At 40.7% G+C, this 21,642-nt stretch overlaps 1 protein-coding gene and 1 long non-coding RNA gene across 3 annotated transcripts in view; one reads left to right on the forward strand and one right to left on the reverse strand.

Moving 5' to 3' along the window:
• The window catches only part of Dek (DEK proto-oncogene), a 19,129-nt gene extending 2,633 nt beyond the window's left edge, over positions 1-16,496 (reverse strand). The window contains exons 1-9 of one of the 2 annotated variants that reach the window (XM_031359570.1): positions 16,355-16,496; positions 15,849-16,008; positions 13,422-13,523; positions 13,071-13,180; positions 11,986-12,080; positions 11,153-11,273; positions 10,420-10,611; positions 1,158-1,296; positions 698-846 (exon numbers count right to left, since the gene is read on the reverse strand). In XM_031359570.1, the coding sequence (XP_031215430.1) occupies positions 698-846; positions 1,158-1,296; positions 10,420-10,611; positions 11,153-11,273; positions 11,986-12,080; positions 13,071-13,180; positions 13,422-13,523; positions 15,849-15,999 (1,059 nt within the window). In that variant the 5' untranslated portion in view covers positions 16,000-16,008; positions 16,355-16,496. Of the gene's footprint in view, positions 1-697; positions 847-1,157; positions 1,297-10,419; positions 10,612-11,152; positions 11,274-11,985; positions 12,081-13,070; positions 13,181-13,421; positions 13,524-15,848; positions 16,009-16,094; positions 16,303-16,354 lie in introns of those variants that run through there. The other variant, XM_031359572.1, reaches the window with a different exon arrangement.
• A 69-nt stretch (positions 16,497-16,565) lies between these two features.
• Positions 16,566-21,642, forward strand: part of LOC116082692 — a 6,332-nt gene continuing 1,255 nt past the window's right edge. The window contains exons 1-2 of the long non-coding RNA XR_004115391.1: positions 16,566-17,031; positions 18,987-19,393. This is a non-coding gene — a long non-coding RNA (uncharacterized LOC116082692). The remainder of the gene's footprint in view (positions 17,032-18,986; positions 19,394-21,642) is intronic.

The raw sequence follows: 21,642 nt of genomic DNA on the forward strand, positions 1-21,642 counted from the left end.
AAAAAAAAAAAAAAACAACAAAAAAAGAAAGGTTGAGAACCACTGCTGTAGAAAAAAAGGGATGTTCTATTATTTTGGAACTCAGTGAATAATTCTAGATACTTTTCCACAGCCTGTTAAGCCTTGCCCGCCCCCAGTTCCCAGGTAGGAAATGCCCATGTAGTGTGGTGAAGTACTTCAAAGGTCCTAACAGTTTTCACGGCTTTGCTGGACCTCTACCACATTGAATGGCAGGCATTTAAAGGCAGGTTCTCTGCCTTATCTCTTAATACCCACCTACTCATAGCTTGGCCCAGTGAATGTCTAGTCAATTAAAAAATAAATAAAAGCATAGATTAAGATTTTGCTTAAGCCAAAACAAGCTAACAATGTGTCACTAAGTATCCACACCAGGGAAATGTCTGTGTTGTAAAGTGTAACATTATGGTTTTATTCACTCTATTCATAAAACTGTTTAAGACAGAAATGTTTGACTCGTTTATGATAGCTAATTCCAATATCCACAAGAGAGCCTGGGAACAACTCAATCAAGTCTGTAATTAAATACACAAAACGATGCATGAGCAGCTTCAAATTAAAGAATAGGTTAAAACCAAACCTTTAAACCCAAAGGGGAACACACACCCACACACACCTATACGCACACCCCTACACCCACACCCCTATACACACCTACACCCACACACACCCCAGTTACCTCTTTACAAATCTGCTTCATTGTGACTTCTTCCAAGTTAGCATCAGCCAGTAATTTCTTCACTGTTTCCTTTAGCTCTTCATCTGTAGGTGGTTTTTTCAATTTTTTAATTAACGGCTCATCATCAGAACTATCTTCAGATTCAGATTCTAAAAGTTAGAATATTAAGTGTGAAATTTTTTTTGCATAACAAGGTGTAAGATGGAAGCGTTTTTAAGTTTTCAAGAGAGCATAAGCCCAACTATAAATCACTACTTCGTTTAAAAAAACTTTTGACCTTAAGATTGCATACAAAGCATGCACTGAAGTTTTTTTTAGCTTTAAAAACTGGTATCTCCTTCCCCCATGTTCCCCATCCGCACCCGCACCGTGCGCTGACAGTGCTGCGGGCATCTCCTTCCCCCATGTTCTCTGTCCACACCCGCGCTGTGCACTGACCGCGCTGCCGTCTCTGGTGTACCTTGTTTGGAGCTGTTGTGGTTCTTCTTGGTGGTGCTGCTGTCTGCCTTCTTAACATTAGCACTCTTTACAGATTTCTTACTTTTAGCAGTAGCTTTCTGTTTTGCTTTTTCTTTTTTAGATGTCTTTTTTGGTGGTTGCTAGAAAGTAAAGGAAAGCATGAGTCACTATTATCCCTCCCCTTCTTTCTCACAGAAAACCTAGCTGTCTCAGCTTAAACATTACCAATTATCAACTGCTAAGAGGAATGGTACCCTAATGCTATTTCAATGTAAGTCTAAGCATGCCACCTATATTATTCCATTTAATTGAGGGTGAAAGATAACTCAAAATATAAATACTATTTACTATATCATACTGTCTTCCCCAACTAGAATCCAGGCTATAGGAAGACAAACTTTTATCCCTTGTGGTCACTGATAAACCCTACTTCTAAAAGAGTTCCTAGTATACAGCAGTTGTTCAGTAAAAATTTGTGAGTACGTGAGGAAATGGATACAGTGATGTCATCTTGTTCACAATCACATTAGTCCAAGGAAAGATTCAAATAGATCTGAATCTATAAGCTCTTAAATACCAATCCACAGGTGATTCAATAAAAGCTAAGTGCTGGACATTTGCACAAATTACAGTATCCAAACTATAACTTTTAAGCACTTTGAAACTAAGAAGTATTATTAATTTAATTAACATTCCCAAAGCAAAGTATTCCACATAACAAAAAAAACTAAGGCCAAGCACTTGGAGGCAGAGAATCTCTACATTTGAGACCAGCCTGGTCTACAGAAAATATCCTTGTCTTAAACAAATAAACAAATAATCATCTTCACACATTGAAACTACCACAAACAGCTAGACAGAAGATTATTTTACACTCTCAATTTTGGAGTTACATCATCAAATCAGCTTTTTGTTATTTGTGAGATACTGCTATAATACATACTTGAATAATCATTTTTGCCACGAGTCTACTAGAATCCTCAATTGCAGGTATGTTATACCTCACCTGACTTAAACCTTTTTAAAGGACATAAATATTGTGTTCAAATCTGCCCTTTAGATCAATTTCTTTCAAAAACTAGGTGGACTCAGACAATATATGCAAGTAGAATTGGTTCATTTTTTTGTTGCGCACAAACCTAGACTCGCCTTGTATTAACTTGGTAATATTCTGTTGGCTAGGTACTAGCAGATCTATCTTGGTAGGCTATTACTAACAGGACTTAAGAGGATGATAAAGTATGGGAGCTTTACCAAGCCCAGCATCAATGACTAGTTATTAGATTTCCCATGACTAACTTAAACTAATTTTTAAAAATTAGATGCCCACATAGTTCGTATAAGCTGCAGTATGCTCTTTAAAGGGAATAAAGGTTCAGCTGTTGTAGCAGTACACTTAATGAATAGAATAAAACAGTCACTATCACTATTCAGTCCAAGCTAAAAATATGTGGACTTCTGAGTATAAGAAACTAAGCTATACTCTCCACAGTGCTATGAAAACTGAGAAACAAACAACACATTTTACTGCTACTCAATCCTATTACATCAGGGAATTAAAACATTTCCAGGGCCATCTAAGGTGTATTTAAACCTACTAATTGGCACAAGTTAATGTTTTTATAAAGTTTAAACATCTGTGTTCATAGGAGGGTAGGAAAGGAAATGAAGCCATTTTTAGAAAATTTGCTTCTGGACAAACATATACATCTTTCTATATTTAACACCATCTTATAGAAAGGTTTAACATTCCACGACTTTTAATAAAAGCTTACTGTTGATTAACAAATTTTCTAAGAGTGCAGTCAAGCAGTACAGAGTAAGATAAACCATAGTTCACAGTGTAGGGTCTTGATCCGAGGTAACCTGCTGACTCTGAAATCCCAGCCTCAGTTTACCTCCAGATCCTACTTTCCCCACTTACCCAATAAAGGAACCGATCTATGTCTTTATGGGATAAATGTATAACTGTGTGAAAATACTTCTTTAAAAATTATCTATTTTATGTATATGAGTATACAGTGTAGCTGTCTTCAGACACACCAGAAGAGGGCATCAGATCCCATTACATATCATTGTGAGCCACCATGTGGTTGCTGGGAATTGAACTCATGACCTCTGGAAGTCAGTGTTCCTAATGGCTGAGCCATTTCTCCAGCCCCAAACTTTGTTTTAAATGCTAACTTTGCATTCTCCATCAGACCACTTACTTTTCAGTCCTCTTTCCTAGTCAGTAAAAACAAAAAGAAGGGACCCATTTGCCAGGTGGTGCACATCTTTAATCCCAGCACTAAGGAGGCAGAGGCAGAGATCTCTGCAAGTTCAAGGCCATCCTGGTCCTACAAATTGAGTTCCAGGACAGCCTAGACTGTTACACAGAGAAACCCTGTCTCAAAAAACAGCAAAAACCCAACCAAACAAAAGCCTACAACAAAAATGGCCCATTTTGTTGGTCTTAATAATTTTTCCAATCATTTCCATTTCTGTGTTATTAGGATAACATTTTAAATTTACATAAAAATCCCTTATAGACATTGTAGCTATATTATCTACACAATTATTGAGGATAAACTATATGAAATGCAGTACATACATACTGTTTATTAAATAGTATTTCCATGCCTGTTTATATACATTACACTGCAAACTTATGAGAAGATATCTGGAATAGATTCTGACTGGCCTTATTTAGCTCTGTTGGTCCCCACGCAAGCAAGCTGTTTGGTTTATAGTGTTCAGTGACCACTTTTCTTATGTTCATCTCTATACTTTTTTTTGGTAGGACCTGGTCCTTGTACTCTATTATAAACTAAGAGGTAGTAGAAAGTTTAAGAGGGAAAGAAAAATGCATTTTCTTAACACTGCTTCCACACAATCTCATGAGCTCAAAACAAACAAAAACGAAGATTAGAACAAATTTCTTAACTCATAAATGAGGATATGCAGTAGAAAAATGAGTCAACACCTTATAGCTACTAAGAAATGTGTCCTGAATTAATTTTTGGAGGAATAAAAACCACCTACCTATGTGTTCCTTTAAGCTAGGGCTAAAACTATAAAACTAAATTACAGTAATAAACCAAGTAGTATATCATAGCTAATTTGCTATATGCTAAATATAGATTCTTTTCCTATTCTAGAAAGCATTATTAGTAATAGATATGTATTGGCTCTTTTGTCCCTTAAGTTATATTTAATTACACCTTTTTTCCTCTTCTTAATACGTGCCCAACCCTCTCTCTAAAATATGTAAGGATACATATGGCTAAAGACTGTTAATAATGTCTTAATCTCTACTACAAAGCGTAGAACTAGTGCTTCTAATTGCTACATAATTATTAAAATGGGATGTGATACTTGAGGCCTAGATAAGATTTAAAATCCTCTACCCATCTGCCATTTTGTTAGTCATCTTGCTAAGCCACATAGTCTTTTATAAGCAAAAATTAGGCAAGCCTCCTGATTTGTAACATCATCATCATCTTGTGGTATAATTTACATGTATAGATTGAATATCAGGGAAAGAAGAAAAGGGAAAACACATCATTGTATCAAGTCATGAAGAGTACCCCTATAATTCTTGACACTAAAGAGGCTAAGGCAGTTGGCTATAAGTTCAAGGCCAGAAGAAATACACAAACACTTTTTAAAAAAGATCACAATAATTCCTAAACTATATAAACAAAGGTATATCTCTTAATTCTTAAGAATTAATGAAATTTAAGATGTGAAAGAGTCTCAGTAGATACCTTTATTATTTAACCAAACAGATCCTGAGACTGGGTCATTTACAAAATGAATGTGGAAAAAAATTCAAAGGGGAAAAAAAAAACCTAAAAGCTAGTTTGCAAACTATACCTTACTTTAAAAGATTTGTGTGTGTATGTGTGTCCTAGACCAGAACAGGGCATCAGATTCCCTGGATTTGGAGTCATGTATTTGAACTTGAGTCCACTAGAGGAGCAGCAAATGTTCTTAATGGCTCAACCATCTCTCCAACCCAAAGTTGTAAGACTAATAACATAAATTTTCAAAAATTTGGAGAGGCTTTTCCATGTAGAATTGAGAAATGGCACAAATACTTTTGGCCAAAAACCCAAAAATCTTGTGAGAACAAGGCTTACCTATCTGTTATAGGAAGCAGGGCTCTTGAAGGAGAGTCACCAAAAAAGATGCCTGTCACAGAGCCAGAATTCTGTCCTCACAGCAAAGGGTGTACTGAATGAACGAACAGATGAACAAAATACAAAAAAATTAGCTTAAATACAGGATTTTTTAAACAAGTTGGTAGAAAAAAACCAAAATGCCAAGAGAAAAGAAATATGCAATTCCAGTTATAATTCATAAAAAAGATGAAATGTAAATGAATTTTATCAAGGTGACCTATTAACTTTGATTTCTGACAAGAGATTTAAATAGATTATTCAGTTTTGTAATTTCTGCTGTTCAAATTATAAAGTCTCTTAGTTTCTAAAAGTATTACTATTATATTATTTGTTTTACAAGACAGGGTTTCTCTGAGTAGCCACGGCTGTCCTGGAACTCATCTCTGTAGACCAGGCTGTCCTCGAATTCAGAGATCTGCCTAACTGCCTCTGCCTTCCAAGTGCTGGGATTAATGGCATGCAGTACCATCACATGACTCTAAAAGCATTACTAAGGAATGGAAAAATATGTATGCCCACATTCCTACTATCAAACAACTCACTCAACAAAAGACGGTTAGAAAACTTTGTAATCGTAGGCTTCTTCTGATTTGCAGATGTCGAAAGAACAGTATCCTACTTTTGATTTGTCCTTTTCCTAAGAAGGCAGGAAAGCAAACAGCTACCCCTCTAAACCTGACCCTCCCAAAGTCAACCCACCCCAGATTCAGTGCAGCAGCCAGTACAAGTTAAGCACTGCTGGGCTGTGGTGTCACTCATCTTTAATCCCAGCACATGGGAGGCAGAAGTAGGCAAATCTCTGAATTCCAGGAAAGCCTGGTCTACAGAGCAAGTTCCAGGACAGCCAGGGCCACATGCAGAAAAACCCTGTCTTGAAAAGCCAAAAGATAAAATAAAATGAAAACAATAAGAGAAGAAACAGAGAAGTGCTAGCTTGGGGTCTGAACATCCTCATATATAGAAAGGCCTCCGGGTAAGTTTCCCTTCCAAGGGCAATATGGCAAACACCTGCCCTGTTGCCTTATTCTTCCTTGTTTATAACAAGAATAAAATATCTAGACATAAAGCCATTACCCTGATTAGCTTTGGTTAGGACAAAGAGAAATCAAGATAGAACTGAACTGGAAACTGCTTCCCTCTCTGGGTAATGTTTATTGCCAGATGAAGGTATGAAGGCCTTGCAGGAGAAAAATGTATCAATGCTATTACTCTTGTCATGTGCACAACAATACCAATTCATCAGGTAAGATATGCCAACTAATGTAACGGCAGCAAGACTATTTTCTAGATGAACCAGTCTGGTTATCTGAGGCCCACAACATAGGAAGGAATACACACCTAGTAGTATAAAAACCTGGTCAAGAGGCTATGGCTGAGAAGAGCCTGAGCCCACAGGCTCCTTGAATTTGTAGCCAAACTACATTCTAAGTCCATGTGTTTTATGCCCAGATTACTGCAACTCTCAGCCCAGAACAGAAAAGCTGTTTTTTGTTTTGTTGTTTTTTTAAAAAACACAGGGTAACAATACAGAGTTCTATCTGGCCAAAGCACAGACAGTAGTGAGCGCTCACCCTTATATGGGACATCTTTATCAACTCTCACCCAAAGCCCAGGGAATATTACAGAAGAGAAGAGAATGAATTTAAGAACTGGAGGATGGGGACAACTGTCACGAAACACAGCCATCCAGACAAGATCCTGCCCCTCAACCATGAACACACAGCAGCTATGAATACCTTCACAAGACTGGCTCTCCAACTTTTCAACATGGATAGAGGCAATAATAAAGCTCACTTACGCCTTCCTCGGGAGTAATGAGTATTAATGGATGCTGGTGGAGGTGTTATAATAAACTAGATGAGAAGGGGGAAAAAACCTACCTATAGACATTATTGGAATTTTATCTCATAAAGCCTATTAGAACAAACCGTGTTGGGAAAAAAAAAAAAAACCCTAACAGCTTTTTTGTTTTGTTTCGAGACAGGGTTTCTCTGTAAAGCTGTGGCTGTCCTGGAACTCACTCTGTAGACCAGGCTGGCCTCGAACTCAGAAATACACCTGCCTCTGCCTCCCAAGTGCTGGGATTAAAGGCGTGTGCCACCACCGCCCAATCCCTAACAGCTTTTATATGGGTGATTTGATGTACTTAATGTCTACAGAGCATTGCCTTCTTTTGTCCTCCAAGGGTTTCCACCATTTGGCCTGGGTTTCTGTTTATGTCACTAGAGAAAGTAAAACTCTTTGTAAACGGAGAGTTTATATATTCCCATAAAGTATCTTCCTAGACTTTATCTTGGCAACAAGACTGGATTTTGAAGTGGTACTTGGAATAAAATACCTTCTTAAGGATTCGTTTGTTGTATGTGGGGCTTTAAAACGGGGTTTCTCTGTGTAGTTCTGGCTGTCTTGGAACTCATTCTAAGGGTGGCCTCTGTCTCATGAATGCTGGAATTAAAGGCATTGTGCTACCATACCTGGCTAAGGACTTTAACAGTAATAATATCAACTAACACAGAATATATGTTGCCAGGGACTCATTTAATATGACTTCATGAGGTTGCTTCCAATTTCCTAATAGAAGATTGAGTACAAAAATTAAATAGTTTAGTCATATATAATAGTCACACACACACACACACACACACACACACACACACACACACCAAACCAGGGAGAGCAGGACTTGAACCCAGTTTCCAAACCTCATGCTTTGTTTCATGAAAAAAAACCCTCTATAACAACTTTTATAATTTAATTTTTCATGATTTGCCTTTAAAGTTTAATAAACAATGAAGGGCACATGGTAAATGAGCAAAAAACTGAACAAGGGAAATAGTTTAAAATCATGGAGACTAATGAGACAGCTCATGCTACATAAGCATAGACTCAAATTTAACTCACATTAAAAAAACAAGCAGAGCCAGGCGGTGGTGGCACATGCCTATAATCCCAGCATTTGGGAGGCAGAGGCAGGCGGATGTCTGAGTTCAAGGCCAGCCTGGTCTACAGAGTGAATTCCAGGACAGCCAGGGCTACACAGGGAAACCCTGTCGGGGGTAGGGGGTGGGGTGGGGGACAGGCAGAGTGATACAATGCCTACAGCCTCAGGTCCTAGGAGATAAGAGAATCTGAATCCTTCCAGGGCTTGCTGGCCAGCCAACCTAACTAGTTGATATGCCCTAGATCCCAATGAGAGGCCTTGTCTCAAATCAGGTGGGTGGAGGCAGGATATGGTAAATTCAAGGCTAGTATGGTCTACAGTGAGATCCAGGCTAGTCAGCGAAAGGGGCTGGGGTAGAGGGATGAGAGTAGTCACTTGAGGGTTGCTCTCTGGCACAATTATGCCCTGGTGGTTAAGAGCACTTGCTATTTCTTTTAGAAGACCCAGTTTAATTCCCAGCACTCACACCAGATAGCTCAAAACCACCCATAACTCTAGCTCCAGAGGATAATACTCTCTCTTCTGGCCTTAGAAGCCACCACACTCATATACACAGACACACACATGCATATGAATAAAAACATGTATAAAGCACCTGCAAGATATGTTTTTTAAAAAGTTCTCCCATTATGAAAGCTCCTACTTAGTTTCATAGACACCTTTAATAATCTGACACTAGGCGTTAGAAAGATGGCTGAGTTGTTCTTCCAAGGGATCTGGGTTTAATTACCAGCACTCTGGGTTTAATTACCAGCACCGACATGGTAGCTCATAACCATAAATAACTCAACACCTAGCGGACCTAATGTCCTCTGCAGGCAACAGACTTTAAAACAAACATGAATTTTAAATATCTCAGGTCAAATATATACACTAACATTCCTATAAAACAAGTTTATCATGTCTTTTAAAGAAAAGATTTTATTTTTAATTATAGGTATGCATATTTGTAAAATATGTAAAACATATGTACACATATGTAAAAATATGTAGTTCCTACAGAAACCAGAAGTGAGCATTATAAGCTCTACAGCTGGAATTACAGACTGTTTAACTTGGGTACCAGGAGTTCTGGTACCCGAAAGAGCAGCATAAGCTCATAAACCACTGAGCCACCCTCCCAGTTTCGTAATTTACCCATCTTCCAATTCTGTGGTGTTCAGGAGATGAAAAGCACCCTCCCTGGCCACACAGGGACATCTTATTAGTGTTTAGAGACATTTTTGGCTATCACAATTGTGTGGTACTTCCCACAACAAGATTGGGGAGAAAATGACAATCTTTAACATTTTACTTTAAAAAAAAAAAAAAAAAAGATTTATTTTATTTATGAGTATACAGTCACTGTCTTCAGACACACCACAAGAGGGCATCAGATCTCACTATAGATGGTTGTGAGCCACCATGCGGTTGCTGGGAACTGAACTCAGGACCCCTGGTTCAGTGCTCTTAACTGCTGAGCCATCTCTCCTGCCCTTTGTTTTGTTTTAAACAATGTTTTGTCTTTTTGTTTTTTTTTAAAGATTTATTTATTTTATGTATATGAGTACACTGTAGCTGTATAGATGGTTGTGAGCCACCACGTGGTCGCTGTGATTTGAACTCAGGACCTTTGGAAGAGCAGTTAGTGCTCTTAACTGCTGAGCCATCTCTCCAGCTCCCAACATTTTACTTTTTGTATCAATTATAAAATATTAATATACTATGAAAAAACAACAACAAAAAAACCTTAAGAATGTGCTCCCATAGGCTAGAAATTGCTCAGTGGTTAAGCACAGTAGCTGCTCGCCCTAAGGATCCAAATTCAACTCCTAGCACCCACATGGTGGGACTCAGTCGTACGTAACTCCAGTGTCAGAGGATCCTGACACCCCTCTGGTCTGCGGGCACAGAAATGCATGTGGTGCGGACACATTTGCAGAATATGATCCTCTGCTGCTTCCTTTCTCATTCCCCCACACTACATGGTGAGAGCCAGCTCAAGGCCCACTTCTAATTCAGATTACAAACTCAACTGTTCTTCTACTGTTAAATGTTTAATGGGGGGATATAAGCCTACTCAATTATTTATATATCTTCACAATTAAAAAAAATATTTACTTGTTTATATAGCAAAATATCTTTCTGATAAAAAATAGCTTCAAACAACATTTTACCTCCTCCTCTTCACTTTCTTTCTCTTCATCTTCTGAAGACTCTTCCTTATTTTTCTTCTCATCTTCATCACTACTAGACTCATCTGACAGAATTTCCGGACATTTAGTTTGCTTTGACTTTCTTGTCGTTCCAGAACTGTTCCGTTCTTTTTTACTACCTTTGCTGGAAGATTTTTTGGATTTTGGCAATGGCTACAGCACATAAAAATTCATTGTCAGCAACATCAATAAGGGTATTTCTAAGTCAATCAACCAACTCCTTTTGATAACTACTGTTCAACTCAAACTGTATTGTTAAGTATCTACTATATGAATTTCTAATTGCATGAAGAAAATTATTTGATTAGCCAATGAATTTATTTTTAAATGCTTTCTTAGGGGTATTTGCTAAATTCTAAATTTTAAAAACTAGGTAAGAGCCCTATATTAACTATTTCTTCAACCTATTTCCCTTAGTCCAATGCCTTTCCAGACAGAAACCCTGGAGCCCCCGTTTGTATCTTATGTGACATTTATGTACTTTTCTTGGCCATTTAACTTGAGAAAACAAGTATGCTATTTGATTTATACTGTGAATGTTGCAGTGCTGTCAATGAAGGCCTACTTTAAGTGCAGATGACGGCACTGATGAGAGAGAGAGAGGAAGGAAAGGCGTTAATAACAACTCACTGAAACGGTAAAAGCAATCCTTACTTTACTAACAACTCACTGAAATGGTAAAAGCAATCCTTACTTTCCCAGAAGGCTTTGGATGCATTAAGAAGTTCAAGATCCTCTTCACCAGTTCACTGTTCACACCTGACCTCTCCAAATCAAGAACCTCACAGATGCTCTTTAACATAGCATTTCTAAACCTGAAACAGAAGGCAGGGGAAACAAGGTGACTACATAGGCGCCGTAAAGATTCCTTATGGTATAGAGACAAGAGCCACAGTATTGGTTTGCTTTGTTTACATAGCAGCTTACAAGTATTTTTCTGTAGCTTTAATCAACCTGACCACAGTATACAAAAATTAGAAAATGAAAAACATTTACCAACAATTTAAAAAAACATAGTAGAAAAATCACATAAGTTCCAATACTACAAAATTAATGGACTTGAAAATTGTTTGTGATTCACCATTATTACACTATCTCAATCATTTTCATTATTTAAATTCTTACCTATGGCATTTAATAAAAAGTTCTAAGAGTCTGTTTACCTTGCTAGCACATATGGAAAATTTCTTATCAGGTTACTTTCAAATCAAGTTTAAAACATTAAGAAACAGTAATTGCAGGAAAACGGAAATATATTTCACTACATTTCCCTCAGACCTCAAGTCTGAACTCTGAGTACTTATATCTTCTAGGAAATGAAACTTTAAAGATTCTCAATAATTCTAACAGTCAATATTTACTAGAACAGAAAAGACAACCCAAGTTAATGCTAAGAAAAATTTGTCAAATCCTGACACCTAAATTAATTATCAATCTTAATAGAAAATGAGCAGGTATTCATTTTAAAATAATAAATGTAAGCTTATAGCACATTAATCAGACACATTACTCACAAAAATAACTTACTTTTTCAACATTTCTTCCTTCTTTTTGTACTGGGTACTGCCCTTTTCAAATGGAAAGCCACTGAACTGACCCACGTTCTTCTTCAATGAGGACACCTGAAAATGTTTATTGTTAATGCTACTATCTAGTAATGTACAAGACAAAAAGAGTCAAAGATAATGTCTTCATTTTCAGATCCATCTTCCAAGTTAAAATATTGATTTATTTAAAAAAAAAAAAAGTGTATTTGCCACTAACATGTTAACATCACAAAAATCATACAAACTGAATTTCTTGAACAGTCTGATTCTGAGTGTATTTTCACCTAGGAATATTTACCATAATTGTTCTTAAGGTAGATGTAGAAAGTTACTAGTCAATGACTATTTTTTTTAAAAGAACTGTACGTATTCTAAAAAGCTAATGCCATTTACTAGTTATGAAACAAATGTACATGGGCTTGTTGTACAGACTGGGGTCGGTGTGTGTGAAAATAAACCAGACCATGCTTCATACATCCTCTACCTTTTTTCACATATACAACCCAAACAAATTTTATTTCACATATAGTTATATGGTCTGGCGAGATGGCTCAGTGGTAAGACTAGTGGCTGTTTTTCCCAACACCTACATGATGGCTGACTCAGCACATCTGTAACCCTAGCCCAGGGATCAATACAGTCTCAGGCACCAAGCAAGCACACAATAAACAGATACATTCGGAACAATCCCTTTCATTTCAAATAAAGTTACATGTAGTAGGATAAAATAACTATAATTTGGCAAAAATTTGCCACTTACATTTATGAGTATTTGGTTAAAATAAGATACAAACACAAGGAAATATGCCAGAACATTGAACTATTCCTCTAGCCCCAGTTAGGAGGATTAACAAGAGCCCTAGATATTACCATATGTGTACCATGACATGTCCCTAACAAGTACTTCATGGCCTTAACAAATGTGTGTCTCACATCTACTCACTGGTATAGCATAGAGATTGAACTAGTTGATCATTACAGAATTAAAATTACAGCTCTAAGGTAAAGCATCTTAATATATTAAGTATCAAAAAACATGGTAAAGATGTTTTTCAAATGTCTTACTGTGCCCGGCCTGTTGTAAAGCAGTTTGTGTAGATTTCTAAGTTCATCTGTCTTTTTCTTACTCAGAAAGAAATGTATTCTTTCAATTTCACAAAGTTTCTGACCCTTCCCTGAAAAACAAAATATCACAATTAAATACCCAGGCCTTAATAACATTTACAAAGTTAATTTAATGAAAATTATCCCCACCGCAGAATATGTATAACTTTGTGGTAATAGGGAAAATTAAAATTATGCCAAAAATATATTCTATTTCCTAAACACTAAGTATGCTGCTAGTATCAGGTATTTGCTGGCTAATCACTTTTGGCTAATTGAGCATTTTTTCCATAAAAGCCAATATGAACTCACCTTGTGCGATTGTAAATGGCTCTCTTTGTAAGGAAGACACTTGCATCGTCAATCTCTCTACTTTCTTCTTCTCTCTCTTGCCTTCCACGATAAGACTCTTTTCTAGAAATTAATAATTCTTATATATCAAAAAGCTAAAATAATGTCAAGTTTATAAACAAGTCAGGAAGATCAGCTTGAACTCAGCACCGTACTTCCCCCCGTGAACAAAGCAATGTGGGAGCTCTTGTTTTTTTTAAGAGTAACATTTTACTTGTTTGTCAAACATCAAGTCTAAAATAACAGAAACTTCCATCCAGTTATAATTATTACTATTAAGATCTAGTCATTTGAGTTGTGAAAAAAAAATCATTTCTCATGTATCTTATTTCTTTCTCATAAGTAAAAGAATGAATCTATACATATATAAACTGTATTAAGATAATTAGTATTTTACCCTTGTTTTATTTTGTCCTGGGTCTCTGAACTCTTCTAAATTTTCCTACAAACATGGAATAAATTAGTAGTCATCCTACTGTGCTATAAATACTACAGCATGTTTCTCTCTAACTGTATTTTGGTATATCAGGATCTACAAACTAGTAAGTTCTCAGAAGTCTAACCTGGAGCAGAGCTTTCAAATGAATGCACACCCACTGTAACCTTGACAGCTCCTCTCCATCCTACAGGAACCCGAGCAACACATCCAGAGACCTGAGTACCACCGCCAAGCTTGGACACCTGATTTTCTACAGAACGGCAGCATCCTCCAAACCCTATGGCGGAAAGTCACAGTTCCAACTCTCCCCCAAACCACCTCCAATTCTTGCCTTACTTTACAGACTTAGTGATTTCACTGTCTACACAACTTTCTGTCATTATACGGAAGGTAAGAGGTATTCTGGAACAAGTAGAATAGAAACTTGCAATTCCAGTTACTCGAACACCCCTAAAGAGAAAACTGAGTAATAATGAACCAGTTCTAAAACTGTGAAGGTCTAAACCTACAAACATCACTTTTAAAAACACAACCGACTTATTCAGCTAGAACAAAATTCAGGATCTTATGACTTACTCATTGACAGCCTCCCCAGACACTACTGTTTGGGCCTTTACATAGAACTCACTTTCTTTCTGCCCAAGAAAACTCACCACCTCTAGTATCACAACTTTGCCCCACTAGGAAGACAAAAAATACCAATGGTAAAAGTGTTAAAGTCTTAGCTATACTGATATTGCAGTCACTTTCAGTCCTTACATTATTGTTAGCATTCCTTCTAGACTCCTCACAACCGTTGCCTAGCAACAGCCAGGTAGGCCTGGCTTGCTATAAAGGGGACTGTTTGGACTTTCTTAGCTTTCTTTCCCCCCCTTCTCCCTCCCCACGAGTTCCTGGCTGGTCTCTTTCTCTCTCTAACTCCCTTAACTCCTCTTTATTCTATACTATACTGGCTGGTACCTCAGGGAGGAGGGATGCCTTTGTACACCTCACCATACCATGCTCTACAAACATCATCAGCTTTATAGGACACATCAACTATAAATAACCTAAAAGCAATTTAAACAATTCTTATTAAGATTTATAATTAAAGTCAAGGCTGTACTTAAATGTCATACTCCCATAAGGTCTTAGGGCACATATCATTTCAAATAATATGCCTTGTCCTCTTAACCTAGATAATTATATATTAAAAAAAAAAAAGCAAACAAATGACAGTTTGGGAAGAGCGCTTTAACCTTTAGGCCTGCTTCCAAGTCTGGCTGATCTGTGGACATTTGCACCATTAAGCTAAATTGGGAAGTTGTGCCTTGGATTTTCGACGGCTGTAGAGGATCAACAGCATGCACTCTGACACAATACTACTTTGCACTGCTCAGCCTCTATTCAAATGATGCTTCTTACCACCTTCCTCGGGTCAGAATTAGTTCCAAAACCGAGACAGCTGTGGGCTCACATTCTAAATTTCAGTTCAGTTTTCTCGTTTTTAAACTACTTTCTCCAACAGCAAACAGCTTTCACGGGTGAGTCCTAGGCAAAGAAAAAAACGCTCCTACAAGAACCCTTACTTAAAAAAAAAAAAATCTGCAGATACACACAGCCGAGAACATGGAAATGAAAACATTCCCAGGATTTGCAAGAATACTGTAGTGTTAGGTTACCTTACGGTAACTTCAAAAGGCGGATCTCAGACTTGCAAACTCCCTAAGAAAGACTAAGGGTTCTGAAGGCACACCGGGAAAACTCCTGCTACACTTGCACCCAAAGCTTGGCAAATATTCAAAAAAAAAAATTCCAGATTCTCTGCCACTGATTGTTAGCATTCCGGTGAAATCAACCACTCAGACTTGATGCCGACTCCAAGCAAGATAACTGCTTCCCAAAGGAAGGAGGGGGGGAAACTTTTGATGTGACAAATCCACACGTGAGGGATGCGCATCCCTGCCCACCTTTTTCTTCCTCCTCGTCCTCTTCTTCATCGTCGTCGTCCTCCTCCTCTTCACTCTCCTCCCGGGGACCCGGCATTTCGGGTTCCTTCTCGGATGCGGGCGGTGCGGGGGCGTCCTCTCCCTCCGCAGCGGGGGCTACCGCTGCCGACATGCTGGGGGCCTGCGGGCGGAGAGCAAGCCGCACGCCTCGGTTCGCTCGCTCGCGAGGGTAGGAGCGTGGCGACCGCCCAGTGTTAGTTAGCTCACCTCCAAGTCGCCTACCCCGGTCTGTCACTCGGCCCGCCTTCCCGGGGATGCCCGAGGCGGGAAACCGCACCGCCCTCCAGCCCGCTCGGCGCGCGCTCGCGTCCGGCCTGCGCCGCCCCGGGCCGGGCCAGGCCAGTCTGGCCCAGGCTAGCCGAGCCGAGTCCCCTCCCCCGCGGCGGGCCTCGGCGCTTACGGCCGCGTCCCCTCCCCGCTGCTCCGCCACGGAGGCGGCGGCCGCGCCTCCCCGAGGCCGTCCTCACCGCGGGTGCGCACGTAGAAGGCCGCCGCTGAGTAGAAGGCGCGCGGGCCGAGGTCCTCGCGCCGCCGCGCGCTCACCGCTCCTCGGAATCAACAAGATTTTCAAAATGGCGGTTCGGGAAGCAGAGCGGGAAGGCGCCGGCCAATCAGCGCGCTGCACTGGGAGTTGGCGCGCGCGGGAGGGCGGCCGGCCGGGCGGGCGGGGGAGGCGGGGCGGCGGCGGCGCCCGCAGGCCGGCCGGGCGCGGTCTCGGGGGTCTGCGGTCCGCGGCGAGACCCGGTCGTGGCGCCGGGCGGCCGGGCAGCCGGGAGGGGTAGCGGGCCCGAGCCGGGGCTTCCGCACTGAACGGTCGGACTCTAGGGGGCCTGCGAGCTTCAAGCCTCCGGATCCGGGAGAAAATGACGGGCCGTCCTGGACCGCGGAGCCGGGGAGCGGCTGGAGGTGGCGAAGTTGAGGGATCCGCCGGAGTCTCTCTCCGCTCGACTTCGTACAGTAATCACCCTGCAGAAGGGATTGACCCGGAGCCGCCACGTTTGTCTCCTAGAGGTCGTTCGGAATGAAGGCTCCCAAAATGTGACCCACTTGGGAGGCTTCGCGTCGCTGGTACGCTGCGCCTTGACAGGGACCCACCACGTTAGGTGCCCACACCACCAGCGACATAAATAGATTTCAAACCGGTGTATGTAAGACAAATTTATTCTCATCCTTTCTCCCCCTTGGTCTTCCTTATAATGCAGATAGAGTATTTGTCCAGTCCACACTCTCCTGTGGTGGCGCACACCTTTAATCCCAGCACTTGGGAGGGAGAGGCAGGTGGATTTCTGAGTTCGAGGCCAGCCTGGTCTACAGCATGAGTTCCAGAACAGCCAAAGCTACACAGAGAAACCCTGTCTCGAAAAAGGAAAGAATTCTAAGTAAACCTACTGATACGTTTTAGAGTACACAGTTTAAAAACAACATTTCCTTAACTCTCCTAGGTGTGATTGTCTTCATTTTCTCCCCACCCTGAGAACACTAGCTGCCTAAATGATCTCCCTCTTTTTTTATCCAGTCAACTTGGTGGAAATATGATTGGTTTCAATTTGCCATAATAGACTCCCAAATTGCGGGACTTTATTTTCTTCTGTGTCCCTTTTTGAAACATATGCAAAGTCCTGCTAGTTTTGCTTTCAGATCTTAGGCCATTTCCCATTCTACTGATTCTGCTGACCTTTGTTTTTTAGTTTGGATTGCAACAAAGCCCTTCCAAGGGCTTCTCTGCCTCCTCCCACTAATCACACCCCAGCCAAAGCAACGTTGTTTAGTTTGATCTTCTGCTTATAAACCTCAGATGGCCCATCATAACTTGGAACAACCTCCAAATTTCCATATCACAACGTGTAGATGCTACCTAATCCAGCTGCTGACCCTCTGTCTGATAGCTCCCTGCCACAGTTGGCCTTTGAGTCACACAAGCCTTACCTCACACTCCTGCACATGGCTGTCATTCATACCATCTAGACTTTACACTTCTACTGCCGGGGCTGCTCCTTCCTATTCATCTTCAATGAACTTGATCCTTCCCTTCACTTATTTCTGATCAGTATTTTTCTTCCCTCCAGGCAGGCCATCACTGTTTTTATACCATTCTCACCCATTCCTTTATAAGTACTGAGTCCATCACTACAGACAGGCCTGCCACCTTGTATTAGGTGTAGCTGCGATACTGAGCAAACATACACATATTGTATGGTTGTGCCACAGCAGTCAGAGGGGGATTTGGAGTACCAGCGGGGGGGGGGGGGGGGGGGGGGCAGGGCAGCTTTTCTTTTAAAAGTTAAGTGATTAAAGGAAGTTTTGTTAATAAAATGACATTTGAAAAAAAACTCAATGAGAGCAGGAAAAGAGACAAGGTGTGCGCTAAAGGATTATCCAAATTATTGGATGTGGGAAATAAGGGATAAGAAGATGAGAGTGAAGACTGGGTTTTGGTTCAGTTGGAAGAACAGAGAGGACTTAATTGGGATAAGGAAGATTGAAGGAAATGGGAGGAGCTTGTGGGAGGTCTGAACTTACTTTGCTTTAGAGATGTTAGGTTTGAGATTTATGATCACCAAAGTGGAAATTAAAAACAAGCAGTCTTAGTTAGGGTTTTACTGCTGTGAACAGATACCATGACCAAGGCAAGTCCTATAAAGGACAACATCTAATTGAGGCTGGCTCACAGGTTCAGAGGTTCAGTCCATTATCATCAAGGTGGGAGCAGGGCAGGCATGGTGCAGGCAGAGCTGAGAGTTCTGCATCTTTTTTTGAAAGCTGCTAGTGGAAGACTGGCTTCCAGGAAGCTAGGATGAAGGTCTTAAAGCCTACACCCAGTGACACACATACTCAACAGGGCCACACCTTCTAATAGTACCACCCCCTGGGCCAAGCATATAGAAACCATAACATAAGCAGTTGGACATGAATAGCTAGCGTTTAAAGGTAGAAGCAAGCAGGAACTCATGATACAAACTTAGTAGCTGTCAACATGTGGCTGGCATACAAAGCCCCTGCATTGAACGACATCACATGTCACAGGATGAACAAAGATAGAGATGAGAAATTAAGTTGCAAGGAGAGATAGTCTCAAAACTGAACCTCTGAATGCTACAGGCTTATACGTTCAAGAGAGGAAGGAAAGCCAGCTAAGGAGCTGTAGAGCGACAGTAGCCAGTGGAGGAGGATATTCAACTGCCTCAGAAGCCAAACGACTTCTTCACTAACAGTGTCTTCCAAAGAGAGATTGGGTGAGATGTGAATGAAGAATTGACCATTGAACAGAACTATATTCTCCAAGACTGGGAAGAACTGCCTCTGAGAAAGAAAAAGGAAGGGAGAGACAGGAGCTGGAACCACTGTATGAGGCTTGTCAGGTTGGGCTCTTATGAGCAGAAGCAGAATTTGGAGCACTATTTTTTTAAGGGATCAAGACCTGTGAGAGGAAGGAGAAGGAAGCAAAACTGGACAGAGGGAGACTGAAGCTGATCCCACAAATCTTCAGCCAACCCTGGAGTTGTAGAGTGAGTAGTATTCTTCAGAGGTCCCACGTGCTAGCCTGCAAATTTCTCTGTCTTTGCATACAGGCTGCCCCAGGAAGGGCATCAGTTTCTGGGGGTGTGGGGGTGGGGCTGGGGATGACAACTTTGACACATCCTGAAGGAGGTGACAGATGGAGGCCATCTACTGACGACAGCTGTACAGCTGAGTGGCACCACTCTAACTTTGCCACGAGAGATAAGAGGATGTGGGACCCAGTACACAAGTGGAAGTTGTCCTTAGACAGCTCCTTCATATATCTTAATCTGTGTTCTGTTAAATGCCTGGGACTGGGTAATTGGTAAACAATAGAAGTTTAGCTTGTGGTTCTGGAGGCTGAAGAGTCCAGAAGCATGGTGCCAGCAAGTGCTGCTGTGTCATGTGGGGACACAAAGACCAGGTACACGAGGGTCATAGCTCTCTTAAAGCCTTCTCTAATTCCAATACAGGTATTTCATGAACCATCCTAATACACGAAGTGTGGGTGACACATTCAAACCATAGTAACAGTAGGTGGGAAGCTGTGCATGCACTCAAATTCCGGTGGCAGACAGAATCAAAGTTTTAGAAGTTCTGATTCCTGCATCTTAATTTAAGTTTGCAGTTGCTGATAATGAGTTCAAGAGAAGGTTGCTGAAGGTTGGAGGAGACTGGAAACTGAACTAGTTTTGTTGGCGACTGGAAGGTCATAGTGTTAAGCAAGTAGCATTGCAGGCAGCTACGAGGACCCATTGAGATTAGCGCTTGTGAGATCAATAACTTCAGCTTGGTTGGTATTCTAATATCTGCCTACCTAGGAATAGGTACAAAGATGGCAGGCATGAAGGGAGGGAGAGAGGGACAGAAAACACGTTTAACTCCATTGGAATTGTCCTAAGCAAAGGAGGCTACAAATAGAAGGGTAAAGGTTGACTGCGTTGAGGATACACATGGACAGTGGATGGTGGACTGTAGACTGGGTAAGAAGGGAAGAGTGGACTTAGAAGAGCACAGGGGTACTGAGAGCTTTGCTTTGCGTCATGACATTTTTATCAGCACCTGCCAATTTTATTTTACTGTCTGTCTTTAAACTGTAGCTTCCAGATACTGCAGGTTTTCTTTGCCTTATTTATGACTCTTAGCACAAAAGGCCTTGCTTGACTTAGTAGGTATATTTTGCCTAATGAACGAATGTAAGCCAAAATAAACCCTTACCTCGAGAATCTAGAATATCTTTTCAATGACAGGACTGAACACTATGCTCTTCAAGATACTACAAGCTATTTCAGTTGTCTGACAGTCAAGGTTTATTTTTTTCTCTGTAAAACTCTGTTCTATTCAGGCAGCTCTCTGGGGCTTCCATTCATGAAATGTATTCATTGCTGCAGGCTACGTGGATTTTAAAAGATTGGCCATCTCAGCAAAGGCCCTTTATATTCCCATGGTAGGTAGAAGGAAGAGCAGCTGCTGCTCTGTGGAAGCCTGGTTAGTGGTCAGTCAAAGACTATGCCCAGCCACCAGGTCTAGTCTTCAAGAAAGCATGTGGGGCATTGGTGGTGAGTGTTGCTGCTTCTGCCATCAAAAGGGACAATAATTGCAAACGCATGTGATAGAACCGAGACGGCCAGGGGTGTAGTTGAATCTATCTGCTAAGTTTTACTTGGGCAGTTGTTAAGATGCTCCCAGATTTTCAGTGTGCCTTTGATAAGTCTTAATGTCCATTACTTATCCATATCTGTGCTTCTCAGACATTTATCAAACTGCTGCACACATACCTATCTATCCTACACTGTAAGCTTCATAGGCACAGACCGTGCCCATACTTTTATCCTCCCAGTGCTGGGTTGGGAACATGATATTTTCAGAATATTTAATTACACTGTACCCCATTTCAGTTCTTAGTGGCACAAGCTTATTGTCTGGATGCTATTTAAAGATTGTTCAACAAAATTAACTCAGCAGTTTGAATAAGCCGATGACCAGTTCTTTTTTTAAACTTGGGCAGAAATGTAAATATAGCGACACATTTGTTTCTTCTAAAAACAAGATGTCCTACTCTATTTGGTAGAGAGAGCTAGCCAGAATAGACACTTTGTAATTGGAGATCATGAAGGTCTTAGAGGGTCTGAATGAAAAAACAAGATATTGCCGGGTGGTGGTGGCGCACTCCTTTAATCCCAGCCCTTGGGAGGCAGAGGCAGGTGGATTTCTGAGTTTGAGGCCAGCCTCGTCTACAGAGTGAGTTCCGAGACAG

The sequence above is a fragment of the Mastomys coucha genome, unplaced genomic scaffold (genome assembly GCF_008632895.1).
Source record: "Mastomys coucha isolate ucsf_1 unplaced genomic scaffold, UCSF_Mcou_1 pScaffold7, whole genome shotgun sequence".
NCBI lineage: Eukaryota > Metazoa > Chordata > Mammalia > Rodentia > Muridae > Mastomys > Mastomys coucha.